Here is a 17,168-nt window from a genome sequence, read left to right on the forward strand (position 1 = left end):
CAGCTTGCAGACAAAGCAGCTTAAATATTGTGCAAAATCCTTGCATCTTGTACCAGCTGCATTAAAATGTTCACTTGGTTTCATAAACCCGGATAGAAAATGATTTAGGAAATATTCAGTGTGAGGCATTACTTTATTTATTTGTTCCACAATACTTATGATTGGGTATGCTTTTGAGCCAAACGTGAGGTTATTTCTTAGCACATCAGGACCCCTGGGTATGGCGCACCCATCACATTCCCGTTTGACGCCCGTGACCGTATATTGCGCAGCCTTTGACGTCGACACGCGAGTATAAGAGAGCGCGTGGGCTGTGAGGTGGGGATGTCGGAGAGTACAAGAGGTGTGTACACAGTCAGAGCACACAGCTGACTTTATCCTCTTCTATCTGGATAAAAAAAAAAACAGAGGAACAGCCGCAATTCTTCCACGGAGAGCCACTGTGCGCTAGAATAATTTTTTTTTAAGGGTGTGGAAAACTCTTCTGCACTCTCTTTCCACCTTCCAGATATTTGAGTTCCTTCAGATATTTGTGTGAGCAAGTTTATTTTTTCAGCACCACGGGTAGCGTGGACAGCGGCAGCAGCATGGAGCCGTCCACGGTCTCAGGAGCTCAGCTCTCCCCGTCCGACCTTTACTCCGTCATCCCCTTTAATGTCACCTTCTCGGACGAGGAGGTGGCCGACAGGCTGCAGAACTACACCGAGCAGCAGGGTCCGGTGAGGAGCGCCGGGGGTATTATCATAGCCATATGCATCACGGCTCTCTACTCCGTCATTTGCGTGGTGGGACTTCTGGGCAACGTCCTCGTAATGTACGGGGTGGTCAGGTAAAGGATTGCTTTTTCATTACTGTCATGTTACTGGTGAGTGTCTCAACTGCTTTGAAGCTCTTGGGGAGAACAGAGCCCACTGTGAAAATCACCCACAAACACTCATTATGCATTATACTCTCATGAGACCTTTTAATGCCCCCATGCAGGAGCGATATTTTAAGTAATGATTTCACAAATGTAACACAATTATGATGCATTTTAATACAAAGCCTTATTTTTTGTTTGTATGCTTGTTTTTGGGCTTGTACTCTGATCCACTTTCATGAAAGTACTAAATCCAAACTCAAGAAGATGATGTCAATTGAATGTAAAGAAAATGAATGCCATGAAGAGAAAAAAAAGACATTTTCTCCAACTCTCTGCTAAAAAAATGCATGCATTCCTAATTTATTTGTGTGTGAACTACGTGCCTGACCAAACAAACGGTCCCCTGCATTAAGCATGAGATTGTTCTTTCAACATTTCTACATGTAGAGAACATGTAAAAGTTTTATGCCAAAGAGGGTCGGTTGCAGTCGAGTCTCTCGTCTCAGTCGCAATCTCTCAATTCAGTTTGACTCATCTGCGCCTCAGGGTTGTTCATTAGTCTCCATTAGTTTATGCAGATATGTGGACCAACAGCTCTTGGATTGTTATACAGGGGAAATCTTTTAGTTAGAGAAAAGCATCTGAATGAAAATGTGTGTTCTGTGTTTACCTCTTGGGATATAAACAAGAGTGCTAACCCCATCATTTATTTAAGCTTATTAAGTGATGGAAACTAAGGTATTTGAAGGCTTAACGACTTTGTAATTAGTAACCAGATTTTGTTCCTTAGTGAACGTTTGCAGTATGATTGTCAGTCCGAGGTCACAGTTTCCCACTGAGCTCTAAAAAGCATTATTAGAAAGACTACACCCACTTTGTCACTAGATAAAAGCACCCTTTCATTTCCTGAGAAGCCACCCAGCCCTAACCTTTGTGCTCGTCAGGAATAAACAGCTTATGCAGCACCTCTTGTCCTTACTCATTATGCTTATTGTACTAATCTCAAACATTCTCTGTACGTGTTCTCCCAATATCACCTGAAGCATTAATTACTGCAAATCCAACAAGCAGGTAGAATTAATTTAAGATGCCTGCAGGGAAGAGAAGGATTACATAGCCGAGTGGAGGCGAAGCCGTCAAGGTTGTTTTTCAGCCCACAGGTATGACATGACAGGTTAAAATGTATTGAGATATGAGCGTGGTGTAAATGTTTTTTGGTATTACTTTAATGTATACAATGGAAGAGATACGCAGAGGGAGTGCTTAAAACAGATGGAATATAGGAAAAGTCACAAGCAAGGCATTTTCTGCAAGTGGCAATCTTTGGATATTGAACCAAGAAAAAAAATCATAAATATTTACAACTGAGCCTATTATTTCCATTCAGTGGTTGGAGAGAAAATAATGTGGGGGAAAAACAAGGCAGAAGACAAGAGTGAGCGAGGGAGAAACGAGGGAAACAAAAAGGAGATGGATGAGACCTCAGAAGAGGCAGTGAATCAAATTGTGTGCAGCGATTCATCTGGAATACGTGTTTGTGTGAGTGAGAGAATTCATCTCTGATGCAAGACCCGGCAGAGGCAAGCTGAGTGCATTAACCATCCCAGCAGTATACTGTCTCCTGTGGAAGATCTGTAAACTCTGAAGGGACCAACTTACAGAAGACACCCAAACTTAGATGCAGATATAGTGCTTTTAAGAAATAAGTATGAACAACTCAAACACTGGATTTCATCTATTTATCCTTTATCTATGGATTCATTGGTCAAACAATACCTTCAATAAAACAATTGTCGGTGAGTGCATTCTGCACTCATGGTACTAGTAGAGGACGGTGGGATTTGGCCAATTCTGTGTACACTAAAATCAAGAGAATATTACTGCCAAACTTCCAATAACAGCATTGCTAATTGGAACAGCAAATCAACGTCAACTATTGAGGCCCAGCAGGCTTCTGCTACAGTATTGTTTCATGCTCAAGGTGCACCACTAGGAGAGACAAACAGACTAACAGAGCAACTTGTTTATCGGTTTACAGCTATTACAAACACATTGTAGTCTGAAAGAATTCACTACATCACCATTATTGTACAAAGAAAAGACTAATGAAGGCAGTCAATGCTGTCTGAACTGCACACTGAATCCAGTGCTGTCAAATTTGACTTTTGCTATTTTCTGACATCCCATAGTTAAAAGAATGAATCTATTAAATGCAACTATATTTGCAATAAATCATCTTCAAAATATCAGAAAAATATCCCTCAAAACCCAAATATACTGAACAGAGTAAAGTAGCATATCTCCACTTTTTAGAAGCTGTTTGACTTTTTTCATTAATCTTTTGTCATTTGACCAATCTTTTCAGCAGTAATCGTAACAAACGCCCAATTGAAAGCCTCCTTCTGTGATTTGTTTTCTTCTGCTACTTCAAGCATCTCATAAACAAAGCCAAAGTCATACATTTTAGATATTTCCGTCCACTTAGATTAATGGATAGAGGTGCTTAAATGCACAGAAACTCCATTTAGAGTAGAGATTGCATGGACGCTCACGTCCGTGTGAATTAGGCTGCAGTGGCATTGAAAACCTTCGGTCTGATTGCTGATGGAGAGGCCGGCACCTCTAGAGTTGGTCCACGCAGGGTAGGAAAGCACCTCTTAGCTTCTCTTATCTTCCAGCTATCCTCTCCTCTATCTCAGCCCTCCATCCTGCTGCCACACCTGTTGGATAAGACCTGGTTCAGTACTCAAGCAATTTACCATCAAGTGGCCTCCATTTTAAATCAGTCCGGTGTGCAGCTATAGTGGCAGGCTGGATTACTTCGAGTGTAAATACAACTGAGCTGCGTCTTGAGGAATATTGTTTTTTTTCGGCCAACAAAGCTCTCTGTTTTATAGATGTTCTGTTAATATAATATGTCGGTAAAGATAAAATAACTAGTCAACATAGTCGCTTATTTTTTCTTTAGGGACTGGGAGTGAAAATCTGGGCTGAAAATATCATAGCCTGTTGCTATGAGGAGCATGACTCTATGACTGTTGTCTCAAGCCAGGCAATAACCACACTTACACTCTCTCTCTCTCTCTCTCTCTCTCTCTCTCTCTCTCTCTCTCTCTCTCTCTCTCTCTCTCTCTCTCTCTCTCTCTCTCTCTCACACACACACACACACACATCCACACACACACTTTGTCTCACTGCATGTCTTCCATCTCACCCAGTACCGTGTGTGTGTGTGTGTGTGTGTGTGTGTGTAGAGAAATATGATTGAATGCATCACAGATACTATTAGCCGTGACGGCGGGGGTCCGGTATTCACCTCGTTAGTCTGTGTGTGTAATCGTGTCCCGGAGAAAGCTTCTGTCGCGGGACCTAAGCCAGCCAAAGAAGCGTCTTTGGGTACTTTGCCAGGTCTGTCGCTCTGTCTGTCTTTGGACTGATTTTGCCAACACAAAAGTGTCTCAACCATGAAAGGCGAGAATAGTAGAGATCAAAATGAAGGACGGGAAGACAGGTGTGGTCCGAGCAAGGGCACCAGATGGGTGCTAGGAAATGGGCAAGGGTCTTTGGGTTTTTGTCTGAAGCCATTCCTTCTGTTTGCTAGGGGTTAGGGCTCAGGGATCGCTATTACCTGGAACAATCATTGCCATCCCATACGATTCTGTTGCGATGGAAACGTTCACTCCTCCAGTAAATAGGACGGTCATTAGATACGACTTGGCAACGGGAGATATTTCTAGTCCCCTCAGCTCCCTTTGGTGACACTAATGCGATCATTGTGTGTTTGTGTTTACTAGTGCTATCATACCGGTTTTCAAACAAATCACTTGGTGAAGTATGGATTGCTTCTAAAAACCTTGGCCGGTTGGATATCATTTACATAGTGCATAGTTGGCGGCATTTGATTAATGGCAAGCTGAATAACAAACCAGTGATCAATGGCACTCTATCTTGGTGAACAGGCAGAGAGATCGTTCACCGTGCCTACAGACCCCAGAGGTCAGGGTGGTCAATAATAGCTAGTAAAGACCTACAACCCTAATTGTTTCAGTGTGCTTCTGTTGAGACATTTTGTATTCATGTGGCAGCAGAATGAATGTGTGGAGGAAAAGCTTCGGTCAGTCATGACAGCCTCAGAACACAGTCAATGCTGCAAGGAGAGAAAAAACAAAAGAAGGAAGTGAGCGATCTCAGAGTGTGACAAACGTGCTTCACTGTAACATGAAAAAGGGCCGTGACAATGAGAAGATACAAGCTTTCCCTTCGATTTGAATTATCCACTGAGCAATTAACCATAACATAACCTCAGGACAAGCTCTGCGAGTGCAATGGCACAATGTTGACTTGGAAACGTGTCTAGTCAGTTTCTGCGTTTTGTACATAACCACCTCTTAATGCTTGGTGTGAAATGAAATGAAATGAAAGTCCTGTCATGTGTTTGTCACCTGCTGGGAGGAAACACACTTAAAAGCATAAAAGAGTATCCCCCTAAAGTCACTTCTGTCTCCTTTAAATGTCTCAACGGCTCTTTGGTATCCTCATTATCCAACCAAGATCCTGAGTGCCAGCTTGGATGTGACACCATACTTTTACCTCTGATTTACAGTACCTTTTGTGTACAGAAACTGCAATAAAAAGCTGCAGACTTGCATTATTTCTACCCCCACCACGTTTATTTATAATCTCCACATGGTCATACGATTGGGTGGTGTAACTTCTAAGCCCAGTCATCCCAGTGTTGGTTTACTGAAGCTCTGAAAAGCAGGATACGGTGTGTGGACCTATTTTGTTAGTTTGGACTAGGGAGTAGGAAAATAGATTTCTTTTGAATCACAGTTCAATTAGCAAAGAGACTGCCGATTAGTACACACTCGCATATACTGCTCTCCACATGTCGAAAGTGAAGGTTTAAGGCTTCAAACCGATTGAGATAACAAAGTGAGCAGAGAGCAGTTAACTGTTACTTATATGAATGATAGAGTTTAAATTGTGTCTCATAAGACGGCTGTGTGACCAACACCGTCTGATTAGTCTGATGCCTGATTAACATTGTGCTTGATTCACAGACAGCCCTCACATAACTACCACAAGCTCACTGCACTCCTTTGCTGTTAGCGTAACTGAATACATGCATTGGATCAAACATACCTTGGATGTTCAGCCATCCGCTGCTGACTTTACGCTTTCCTTCGGTCTCGATTGAGAAATTAACTGAAAAGAAATGTCTCAGTGTGAAAGTCACATAAAACATTAAACTATACAATTTGAAAGGACATTTTTGACTAGTCATTAACCGAAAGGTCACAGGAGTAACTAATGAGACGTGGCATGAGGTGAAGAATGAAACTGTGTGCTCCTTGGTGATTAAACTCACCATTCAAGAATGGCATTTTAACCATAAGGAAATGATGGGATATGTAAAAGAAATGCAAGGCAAGAACAAAGCTAAAAGAGGAAGCCAGAAGCCTCCCCGGGAGGGAACAGGAGAGTTCACAGGGAGGTGTAGGTAAGTCATAACTCAAGTCAGATCTTTGAGAGTTGTTCCGATACCAGGATCAGAAATGCCTCCAGCATACAAGGCTGGATAGGATATCGGCGAATACGTGAGCCAGTGCACCAATCCAATATCTTGTTATCATGTAATTTATCAGCTAATTTACGCCACACTGGAACAACACCGCCACGTGTTGCTCACTACCCTCACATCCACATATATCATGCCCAATCGATACGGCGCACGTGATTGTTCAATAAACAGCAACACTGGCAACAAAAAAACAACGATCGCTGCTTCTGAAATTCTGATAATAAATTGTACAGCGCTTTAAAAAAATGAAAGAAAAAAAGAAGATAAAGAACGTAGCTAAAGAAGAATCCACTTCGCTTCGAAATGTCAGCAATTTGGCGATTTATTTTACACCGGACAATCTCACCACTAAAATTTGCGACGTGTTTTTAATGCACTGGTGTCGGATTGGCACTAGATATCGGTCTATATGCGAGTACAGGAATGGGGCAGTTTTTGATTTACTCGGTTAAAAAGTCAAATTTCCCACAGAGCTCATAGATCTACTTTAAAATATGAGGACGGGATTAAAATCACTGACCAGAGCGGGTAGTTTTAAAAATCACCCCACATCCCAAAGATAAATAAATCCAGTCCGATTGGGGCTTTGGTTTCATTTTTGTTTCCCAGTAAGCCATGTCAAGCATTCACAGTAGCAGCTTCCTGAAAACTGCACACCTGAATGGAATGCATCATTTAGTTAATTACACCTTCTATCACATCCAAAGGGCTTGTATTTCATGCTTTAATACCATTTATATATGTTATTCCTATTATGTACTGCTCAAAGTGTGTACATTTTAACTGAATTACCCTTCAACTCAACAGAGGAGACACAGTCAGTGGTGAGACTCAGATAATCAGGTAAATAATGGAACAATAGATGTAATTATAATTCCTGATTCAGCTAAAGCCTACGTTCACATCATACATTATCATACATCATGCATTATATCTGACGAAATTTCAGCCCACAGAGGTCAGTCACTAATATGTCATCGATGGACCAACACCGAAAAGTGTCATGTGACGTCATCTATTAAACTCTTGTTGACCCTTCCAGTTAAAATACCAACCTTATCTATGAGCTCCTGAGGGAGGACTCATTTGCACATGGAAGACATAAGTCGGTTTTCCACAAAGACAACGACATGGTACAGGTTTACAAGGTCACACCCGGAAGTGGCAGACATGTAGAGGCTACTATTAAAGACTATATTCTCTCTTTCTTAGTCAAACTCCTGCCTCTTTACTTCATTTTGTAGTTGTCGGATCAGTTATTGGCAATTTAAAACTTGATACTCATTATACATAAGACAGGTTACATTTATTGTGTGCATTTAATCAGTTCAACCAATGCGATGCAATAAATGTCAGTCCCTTATGATGGCTAAGCCCAGTTAAAAAAAAGCAAATATATCCTCATACATCCTCATTGTCAATACAAATTATTTTAAGAACTCAATATTTGTGCTTGTGTGCTGAGTTTGGCTTCAATTATACAGACCCCTGCCATCACTTCCACCACTCCAATTATTGTCTGTACCTGCTGATAAACCTAAATCCCTTTTATTCTCTATATTTTCCATTACAATGTTTTGTGTAATCAACCTATACATATTCAGACAATTCTAAAATAACTAAAATAAAATGTTCAATGGCATTTATATCATACAGCATATTCATATATACATAGTAATATGTATTAAACAGTATATCTTAATGGAATTGTGTCATTTTCTGGTCTCTAATGTTTGTCTGTTGTGCCTTTGGGGCACTGTGCTATGCATGTAAATTGGTTTGTATTTGGAAGCAAACTTTGAAAACTAAATTAGCTATGCTTTTTATTCAGTATTTTGTAAGGTCTTTGATGAGAGAATTCTCTGTGAAAATAAGCCATATACTCCAGAGGAACATTTCTGACCTCAATAAGCTAATACTCTACCAAATAAAATGAGTTCAATGCTGATGACCATTATTTTTCTTCCAACACAGATTTTCATCTTAAACACTAAAAGCAGGCTCCAACACATACAATATATATGAACCTCAATTAGATGGCAGTCGTGTTTTCTTTTCACATTTCCCAGGTGCTTTTCTTGCAAGTAGACGCTGCTTGATCAGAGGCCCATTAGTCAATTGTAACTATTATCTCAAATCACTCATTTAGAAAACAAATGTGTTGTTGTTCACAGCTCTGCACAGCACATTCATAGCATGAGGGAATTCACTCTCACTTCTAAGCCGTAAAAAGCACACCGCACAATGAATATCCATTTCAAATCTCCATATCCCGTAACAGAGCATTCCACACCCAGCCGCTCTTATCACGGCCGCTGCCTGATGCAAACACATTTCCTCTGCTTTGTGATCACGACCAGATACACCAAGATGAAGACGGCCACAAACATCTACATCTTCAACCTGGCTCTCGCCGACGCCCTCGCCACCAGCACGCTGCCCTTCCAGAGCGCCAAATACCTAATGAACACCTGGCCGTTTGGGGAAGTCCTGTGCAAGCTCATTATTGCCATCGACTACTACAACATGTTCACGAGCATCTTCACCCTGACCATGATGAGCGTGGACCGCTACATAGCTGTGTGCCACCCTGTCAGAGCGCTGGGGTTTCGGACGCCGGTCAAGGCGAAAATGATCAACGTGCTCATCTGGGTCCTGTCCTCCGCGATTGGGGTACCCATCATGGTCATGGCTGTGACCAAAGTGAAGGATAATGGTGAGATATGTCCACTGTGTTATCTTACATAATGAATTCCTTATTAATGAATTGTTAAGTTTCACACTAATGGACTAAAATAGTAGAGGCACATTCCTAATCTGGCGCTGGCCACTGTGACTCTTTTACTCTTAGACTTTACACTTTAGAGATCAACCAACAGGACACAACCTGGAGAAGTTGAAATCGACACCAGAGATGTAGGCGCACCAACCTGGACCTCTACCCATAGCACCTACTTTGTTGTGCACCCATATGGTGGCAACAGGAGCAATTAACGGTCCACTATTCAATGCTTAACAAGGTCACAAACGTCAGGCTTGTGAGAGACAATAGAGAGTCCGTATATTTAGACAAACTTCTGACATAAGTATAGTTGAAGTAGAAGGTCCAGTCGCATAAGCGGGTTTAAGACCGGGATGTTTTTCTGTAGCTTTAGCCAGCATCTGTCTTGTTACCATAACCCTACATTAACAAATTATTTTAAAATTCTACCCGCCCTATTTTCCAGGTATAACCATGTGCATGCTGAAGTTCCCTGACCCTGACTGGTACTGGGACACCGTGACAAAGATCTGTGTGTTCATCTTTGCTTTCGTGGTTCCTGTGATGGTCATCACGATATGTTACGGCCTGATGATCCTGCGCCTGAAGAGCGTTCGTCTGCTCTCGGGCTCCAAGGAGAAAGACCGCAACATGCGCCGCATCACCCGCATGGTCCTGGTCGTGGTGGCAGCCTTCATCATCTGCTGGACCCCAATCCACATCTTCATCATCGTGAAGACCATGGTGGAGATCGACACGAGGAACCCCTTCGTGATAGCCAGCTGGCACCTGTGCATCGCCATGGGCTACACCAACAGCAGCCTCAACCCTGTCCTCTACGCATTTTTGGATGAAAACTTCAAGCGGTGCTTCAGGGATTTTTGCCTTCCCTGTCGGACCCACGTGGAGCAGCACAGTCTGACAAGAGGCAGTAACAACACCAGGGAGCCAGTGTCCGTCTGTGCTCCGACAGACGCGGGAAAGAAGCCGGCATGACTAGGCATGGAAGGGGTCCCACACAGCTCTCGCTCGAGGAGGATCCAGCAAGATCTGCAATCAGAGGTCACCCAGATCTCCACGACAGAGTTTTAAAGATCATGAAGAGAACAGGCTAGTCTCAAAGAACCACTTTGTGCCGGTTATTCTCTCCAATTTGTCTGACTGAACATTCAAAAGGAATAGCTAAAGATAATGGAAAATAAGTTTCGCTCTGATGATACTTTCCTGGGTAAAATGGAATGTGTTCTTCTTTCCTCAAATGTGACGCCTTACAGAAGCTGTGACACTTTCAATTCAAATGTAAGCAAGATTACGAAGCAGGACATCCCCAGATCATGATTACTCTGCCCAAATGCGCCAGAAGAAAAGTGGACAGACCTTTTTGATCATACAAAATGGTCAAAGAAACATCTGCAGATTTATATCTCGTCAAGCAAAGACGATATTGTTCAAACGCCATCCATCAGAGAGCATTGTAATAAGACAGGATTACTGACAGGGTAAAAATTTCAACAAAAGAAAGGATTCTGAAACGATGGGATTATTCCAATTCAATCTTTTTATTTCTTTTAAGAACACTTTCCTATACATTCAAAGAAAATTTGTGGTGATAAAGGAGTATTTTGACTTTTTCATTTGTATCTTTAGCATCGATACAAAAACAATTTGCCTTACAGAGAACGACTCATACCCACCAACAGCTGGTTGATGAATTATTGCATAGCTTGTTGTGGTTGACAACAAGGTCAACAACGCTGAGAAAAAAGGGAATCTTGTACAACATAAATGGATGTGTTTTGTTTAGTTTCTCCCTTGAGACTCTGCCACCATCAACTTTGTTTGAAGGTCTAACGGTTCAGACAATGTTTGTCAGACAGGAAATGAAAATTATAATCAAGCCCAGTTCGTAAGATTTGGTGCTCAGAAGGAAAAATCCTGAATGACATTGAACCGCAGATGCTTGGATTTCTATGGACGTCTTTTCAAGACTTAACTTTCATGAGTGGTGTCAAGTCTGCAGACAGCCTCTGATCAGAATCACTAAAGAATGTCCAACCTGCCAGTGAAGAATAATGTCGGCAGCCACAACGCTTGACTCACCGTGTTGGTTTATTGTTTGAAATAAATATGAACAACCCAAAAACTCGAAACTGAGAGCATTTTCATCACACAGATGCTATGTCTTTGAAGTCAAACTGCTCAAAGAAAATGATTGATCTGCTTTTAAATGAGCTTAATGTCTGTCATCTGGAATATCTGTGGCACATTTAGGACGCATTGGGTTATTTATTTACTCCAAAAGATGATGATGTCAATCAAATGGGAGACATTCATCAATGGACGCCGTGGAATTAATGATCGTTTCAACTTTGCATACCAGATGATGGATGTCAGAGGTGATTATGCAGAGCTAATCAAAATGTGTTCTCATGTGGAAATGTTTTGAAAGCAAATTACGTGTGTTGACACGCAATCGTGTCAAAATGTGCCATTTTTTTTAATTAATGTTGAAATGTTTATTTAATGTGGTAAATGTTGAGTAGATGGAATGTAAGTCAAAGACGATGACAGTAAAGCCCCCTTTAGGCATTTGGGATGGACTCTATATAATATTGACTTGACAAATGAACAGAAAGAAATTAAATAAATGTGAATTTGTAGATAACATAAAGCTTTTGCATTTGAACAAATTGGGCTTCAGCCACATGCAGCTCAAATGATTTTGAGGCGCAACTGTGATTCTGTATGTTTTCTCTACACTTTTTAGATCTTACTATTTCCACACAAACCTTTACACACACAAGGCTCAAATGAACAAATAAATAAATAAAAGAACAAAGGGGGAACAACAATCCGATGGAAATGGCGTTCTGCTCTGTTTACAGATTCAGCAATTTGTCTGTTTGGTGACTGTGGCGTTACTCACAGAGACCAGGAGAGACTCTACGTATTGACTATGTTGTGGCAAGTAGGAGATTGACATCCTTTGCACCGTGATCCATTCCTGCATATTTTCTTATAGTGACAGTGGTGATTTAAAGTGAAATGTATATACATGCTTAGCTTTGACAAAGTGCTGCATCTGTCGGGTGTAAAGGATATCTCTCAGCCAGCGTTATATTTGCAAACTCAAATTAAGGGCACAATGACACATGTATAGAATAAGTTTTCCCCAAAACAAAAATGACAAGGGTGGTCCACTTATTATAGTTTGACAAATAAACAAAAGCGAGTCGTTTCAAATATAAATGGATATATTACAAATATCTGTATTGTGCATTCAGGGTATGATCGAAGGCAAAGTGTGCATGATTTTCACTTCATTATCACATTCGGATGGCTCAAAAATGTTTCCTTGTCTCATTTTTTTACTCTCACTGCAGAATTCTCCTTATTTTTCATTATTTTAGATGTGAATAGATTCAGTTGTTGGATACAGTTTGTTAAATATAACATCAATTAAATGTTCTCTGCGTGGCCGAGTTCATCAGAAACAAATCAGTAATATTTTACCACCTCATTACCTTACCTCAAGTGACAATAACAAAGAAACAGAGATATCCCAGTATTACTGATCAATGCTGGTCAATCAATGTTGCCCTAGTAACAATGGAGATTTCAAGCAGTCTGGTCCACACCCTGTAGTCTTTTAGTACTAAACGCTGCCTCCCTAATCCCCTAATACTCCAGGAAGCTCTTCACTGATGTAATGAGCCTAATTATTTTGCACTCAGAGAGCAAAATGGCCTCAGTCACACAAAGCTTCAGAGTGTTTTTATTTGTAGGATATTAACTGATTTAACTGGCAAAGCAACGTGAATAAAAACACATTTCCTAGGAAAAAAAACCCTAATCTTAACGACTAATATTTACGCATAGTAAACCTGAACCTCACCATGAACAGCCTAATATGCCAGGTGGAGTAAATCGAACAGCACCGAGAAAATAAAGAGAATCTACGGGGGCTAATGTGACTGAATGAGCCAGAATGTTAGCGGCTCGCTCGTCGGCTACAGCAGATCACCCGCTGTCCTCGTGTGTGTGATGACTGCATCACCAAGACTATAGAATCTCATATTTTGCAGACCTGCAGATTAATTTCTGGTGATTTCTGTCTGTAGTAAACTACAGAAGGCTATTTTACTCCTTTTTCGATAAAAATAACTACAGCTTAAAAAGTTGCCAGATGACTCATTTACAACCATGTAATAAAGGAAGTTAGAGAAATCTTTAGACAAATAATCAAAAGCTACAGGGAGATCTCATTTAAAGTAAAGAATTAAAAATAAAAAAAAGGTAAAGTTAACAACTTATTGACATCGAATATTTTTTTTCTTTTTTGGTTTAGATCACAAATATCGGCCTTCAAAAAAATAATCCCATGTACATCTGTATATTTGACTTCCTACTGACTGGCCCACGCCTCGTGACTGCTTGTACGCGACGCAAGAGGGAAGGAAAAGAGTGAATTACAATATGATATATTGATTATTCATCACGTTTTCCCTGATAGTCGCTTAATTTGTTGCTTGGTGCTTTAAAGAAATAAAAGTCAGTAAGCGGGTCTGAATAGTCGCTAAACACTGCGTATGGCAGAATTGACGTGTGTTATATTAAATAACTGTATCTTATTTGGTTCAAGGACACTGTGTGAAGCAGTTTATTAATCTGGGACTCCCGGAGGTGAGGTGTCACTTATGCTTAACAGAGTTCCTATTAACTGCCAATCGACGTTAGTAGGGAGTTCATATCACCGTTTGCTTCTTCAATCTTTTTCCTCCATTCAGCTTTGTACCTTTGTAATTTGCCTTCAGTTATTCTCATTATCAATTTGGTCCTTTTTATATTTGATATAAGACTGCTTTGCACTGTAAACGGTATACTGAAAAGCCTGTGTGAATGTAAATAACTGTATATTTGTGTAAAATGCCACTATGTTGTTTAATCCCTGACTGCAGTACGGCAACTGTGCTGATCATACTTTTTAAGCTTCTTCTGTTGAATAAACATTTATAATGCAGCAGCTGTGCTTCAAGCCATAACTTCAATTGTTGTCAAAAAATAAACTCAATTAAATGAAGCACAGAAAAAATGCTTGAGCTCCGTTTCTGAAAAAAAAAAAAAACTGTTTTGGTTTCCTGAAAACAAGAGGGAATTGGATAGCATAATATTTATTTGAAAATTATTGGGCTCCTAATGGAATAATACATCTTTCATGACCATGATTCAATTTAAATAGCAGAGAGTGCTTCAAAATAGTCCTTCATGACATCGGACTGCAAAGTGCATTTCCACTGGTGCTCAGATAAACACACTAGAGATGGCCTAAGGCTGCTCAGTGTCCCTGAGTGTGCTATGCACCACTATCAGGAAATTAAAACATCCAACTCTGCATCTCCTCCGCAAATTCAGACCAGCATCTCGCAGTCACCATGGAGACCAGTGTCACCAGTGCACAGTGCTCCAGTGAAAGAGAGCTTGACGAGTTTCAATTTAATTATGGAGGTTTCCTTCACGAGCAGCCACTGATCAATTACTGTTGTTGCTTTACACAACAACAGAGACGCCTCCGTGCAGATTACTCAAGGACTGGCCACTTTAAGAGCGGTGGGAAAGGCTCATATCCCCGATGTCATATACAACAGTTGTTCAATATATTTATTCTAATATGCAGATACTGTGCTGCTGCTGTCATAATTCCCAAGATGCTGGTGAACAATCCTGCCTCCTTGAAATTATGATAATTTCTGAGTAAGTAAACACGAGGATAACTAGTTACTCATTTGCAACAGAAAATATGATATCATACCAACTATATTATTGTGTTTATGTTATACCCTTTACCCATTAATAAGAGAAAGAAATGACACTTGATTTACATCCCTATAAAACATTTTAAATAAATGCATCTGGCGAGTCCAAACATTTTCATATGGAATACAAACAATACATTGATTATATATTTCATTTGTTTGTCAATGGGGAGCTCGTTCCACCAATGAGGAGCCAGCACAGCAAACAGTCTTGATCTTGTCGAGTGATTAGCTCGCAGTAACGGAGCTATAAGTCGATTGGTAGATGCCGAGCGGAGTGAACGAGCTGGGATGTAATGTTTGACCATGTCCTGGATGTAGACCGGACCCGATCTGTAACCGGTGAAGGGAGCGGAGGAGCGGAGTAGTGTGGCTGAATTTCGGGAGGTTGAAGACCAGTCGGATGGCCTTAGCAGGTAGACCTTCCAGGAGGGAGTTACAGTAGTCTAGTTGTGAAATGACCAGAGCCTGGACCAGAACCTGTGCCGCCTTCTGAGTGAGAAGAGGCAGCAGAAAGGTCTAGAAGGATAAGGAGAGAGGAGAGAGCGGCTGCTCTAGCAGTGTGAAGTTGCTCAGAGACAGCAAGGAGGGCCGGCCTTGAATCCAGACTGGTGGGGGTCAAGAAGGTTGTTATGGTGGAGATAGGAGGACACTTGGTTAAAGATAACTTGCTCAAGAGTTTTGGAAAGAAAAGGAAGAAGTGAGATAGGTCTATAGTTGTTGACTTCAGACGGGTTGAGAGTGGGTTTCTTCAGGAGAGGGTTGACTCTTGCCTCCTTCAGAGAGTTAGGGAAACAGCCGGTTGAGAGGGAGGTGTTAATAAGATGTGTGAGAAAGGAAAGAAGGTCGGGAGCAATGGACTGGAGAATGTGAGAAGGGATGGGGTCAAGGGGGCAGGTGGTTGGGCGGGCAGAGGTTACCAAGGTAAGAACTTGATTAGGAGACAGGGAGGTGAAAGATGAAAGTGAAGGGGATGAATAAGAAGTTAATGGAAGTGTAGTGATAGAAGATGGATTAGTAAAGGAGGAGTGTATGTCAACTATCTTGTTTGTAAAGTAGTTGATGAAGTGGCTTGGTAGAAGGATGGAAGGAGGAGGACATGGGGGGGTCAAGGAGGTTGGAACAGATAGAGAAAGAAGATTGAATTTTGGTTTGGTAGAAAGAGCTTTTGGCTGCAGAGATAAAGGCAGAGAAAGAAGAGAGAAGAGAGTGATAGGCGAGCAGGTCGTCTGCATGTTTAGATTTTTGCCATTTCCTTTCCGACGCTTGCAAGGTGGCTCTCTCGGCGCGCACCGAGTCAGACAACCACGGAGCCGGAGAGGACTTGCGAACCGGTCGCGTCTTAAAAGGACAGAGAGAATCAAGAGATGAAGACAGAGTAGAGAGGAGATTGTCTGTGGCAGAGTTAGGATGCATGAGTGAGAAGGAGTCAGTTGAAGGGAGGGCAGATAGAAGGTCAGGGAGGAGGGAGAGAGGGTGCGAATGATGCGACGGACAGGTGCAGAGTCTGTTGATGTGGGCGGGTTGTCAGTTCCAGAGAGTGAGAGAGAGTAAGAGATGAAGAAGTGGTTACAGAGGTTATTAGGGTTCATCCACAAGGCACTTTAGCTGTTGATATATTTTAGTCTAGACCCAAATAGTGGACCAACCCACTGACACTGCCTTCCTTATAGCTTGGCTGATAAAAAGTAAAAAAGTGACTTGAAGCACAAGCCATTACACAGACCCCAACAAGGCCTGTGGGTTATCTTGAGTAAACAGGTCATGATTTCTGGAAAGAGACATCGGCCTTGACTTTTTTTAATTGTTATATAAAACATAGCACTTATTCCAACTGTACATAATTCAAGCAAGGGTTTCCTTGAACACATATTTGGCTTAACAACTATGAAGGGTTATTTCCATAAGAGTTTGTGGTGATGTCTAGCATTTGGCTTTAAATGTGCACCATCTTGATTTTGTTCTCTTTCGGTCCCTCTCAGGTGAATTGTACCTCTCTCCTGTCAGACTCCACTAAAGACCAAAATGCACAAATCCATATTTCCATTTGTTTAATTGAATGTTGACAAAAATACCACATTTTCAATGTAATGATTGGGGTTGAGTGCTTTTTCCCTCGTAAAAGTAACTCAAGCTGATAATAATAAC

At 41.2% G+C, this 17,168-nt stretch overlaps 1 protein-coding gene across 1 annotated transcript; it reads left to right on the plus strand.

The window, feature by feature from the left end:
• Positions 1 to 308: 308 nt before the first annotated feature.
• On the plus strand, positions 309 to 14,293 carry oprd1a (opioid receptor, delta 1a). Its single transcript, XM_034545206.1, has 3 exons — positions 309 to 829; positions 8,807 to 9,162; positions 9,674 to 14,293. The coding sequence occupies exons 1-3, from the start codon at positions 588 to 590 to the stop codon at positions 10,201 to 10,203; spliced, it is 1,128 nt and encodes a 375-aa protein (XP_034401097.1). The 5' UTR covers positions 309 to 587; the 3' UTR covers positions 10,204 to 14,293.
• The last annotated feature ends 2,875 nt before the right edge of the window (positions 14,294 to 17,168 follow it).

The sequence above is a fragment of the Cyclopterus lumpus genome, chromosome 11, assembly GCF_009769545.1.
Source record: "Cyclopterus lumpus isolate fCycLum1 chromosome 11, fCycLum1.pri, whole genome shotgun sequence".
NCBI classification, from domain to species: domain Eukaryota; kingdom Metazoa; phylum Chordata; class Actinopteri; order Perciformes; family Cyclopteridae; genus Cyclopterus; species Cyclopterus lumpus.

Bases quoted from the DNA above. Each gene is read 5' to 3' on its own strand.
- oprd1a (XM_034545206.1), top strand. From the start codon at position 588: ATGGAGCCGTCCACGGTCTCAGGAGCTCAGCTCTCCCCGTCCGACCTT. The intron at 830-8,806 runs GTAAAGGATTGC...GATCACGACCAG, and splicing joins GTAATGTACGGGGTGGTCAG to ATACACCAAGATGAAGACGG. The intron at 9,163-9,673 runs GTGAGATATGTC...CCTATTTTCCAG, and splicing joins GACCAAAGTGAAGGATAATG to GTATAACCATGTGCATGCTG.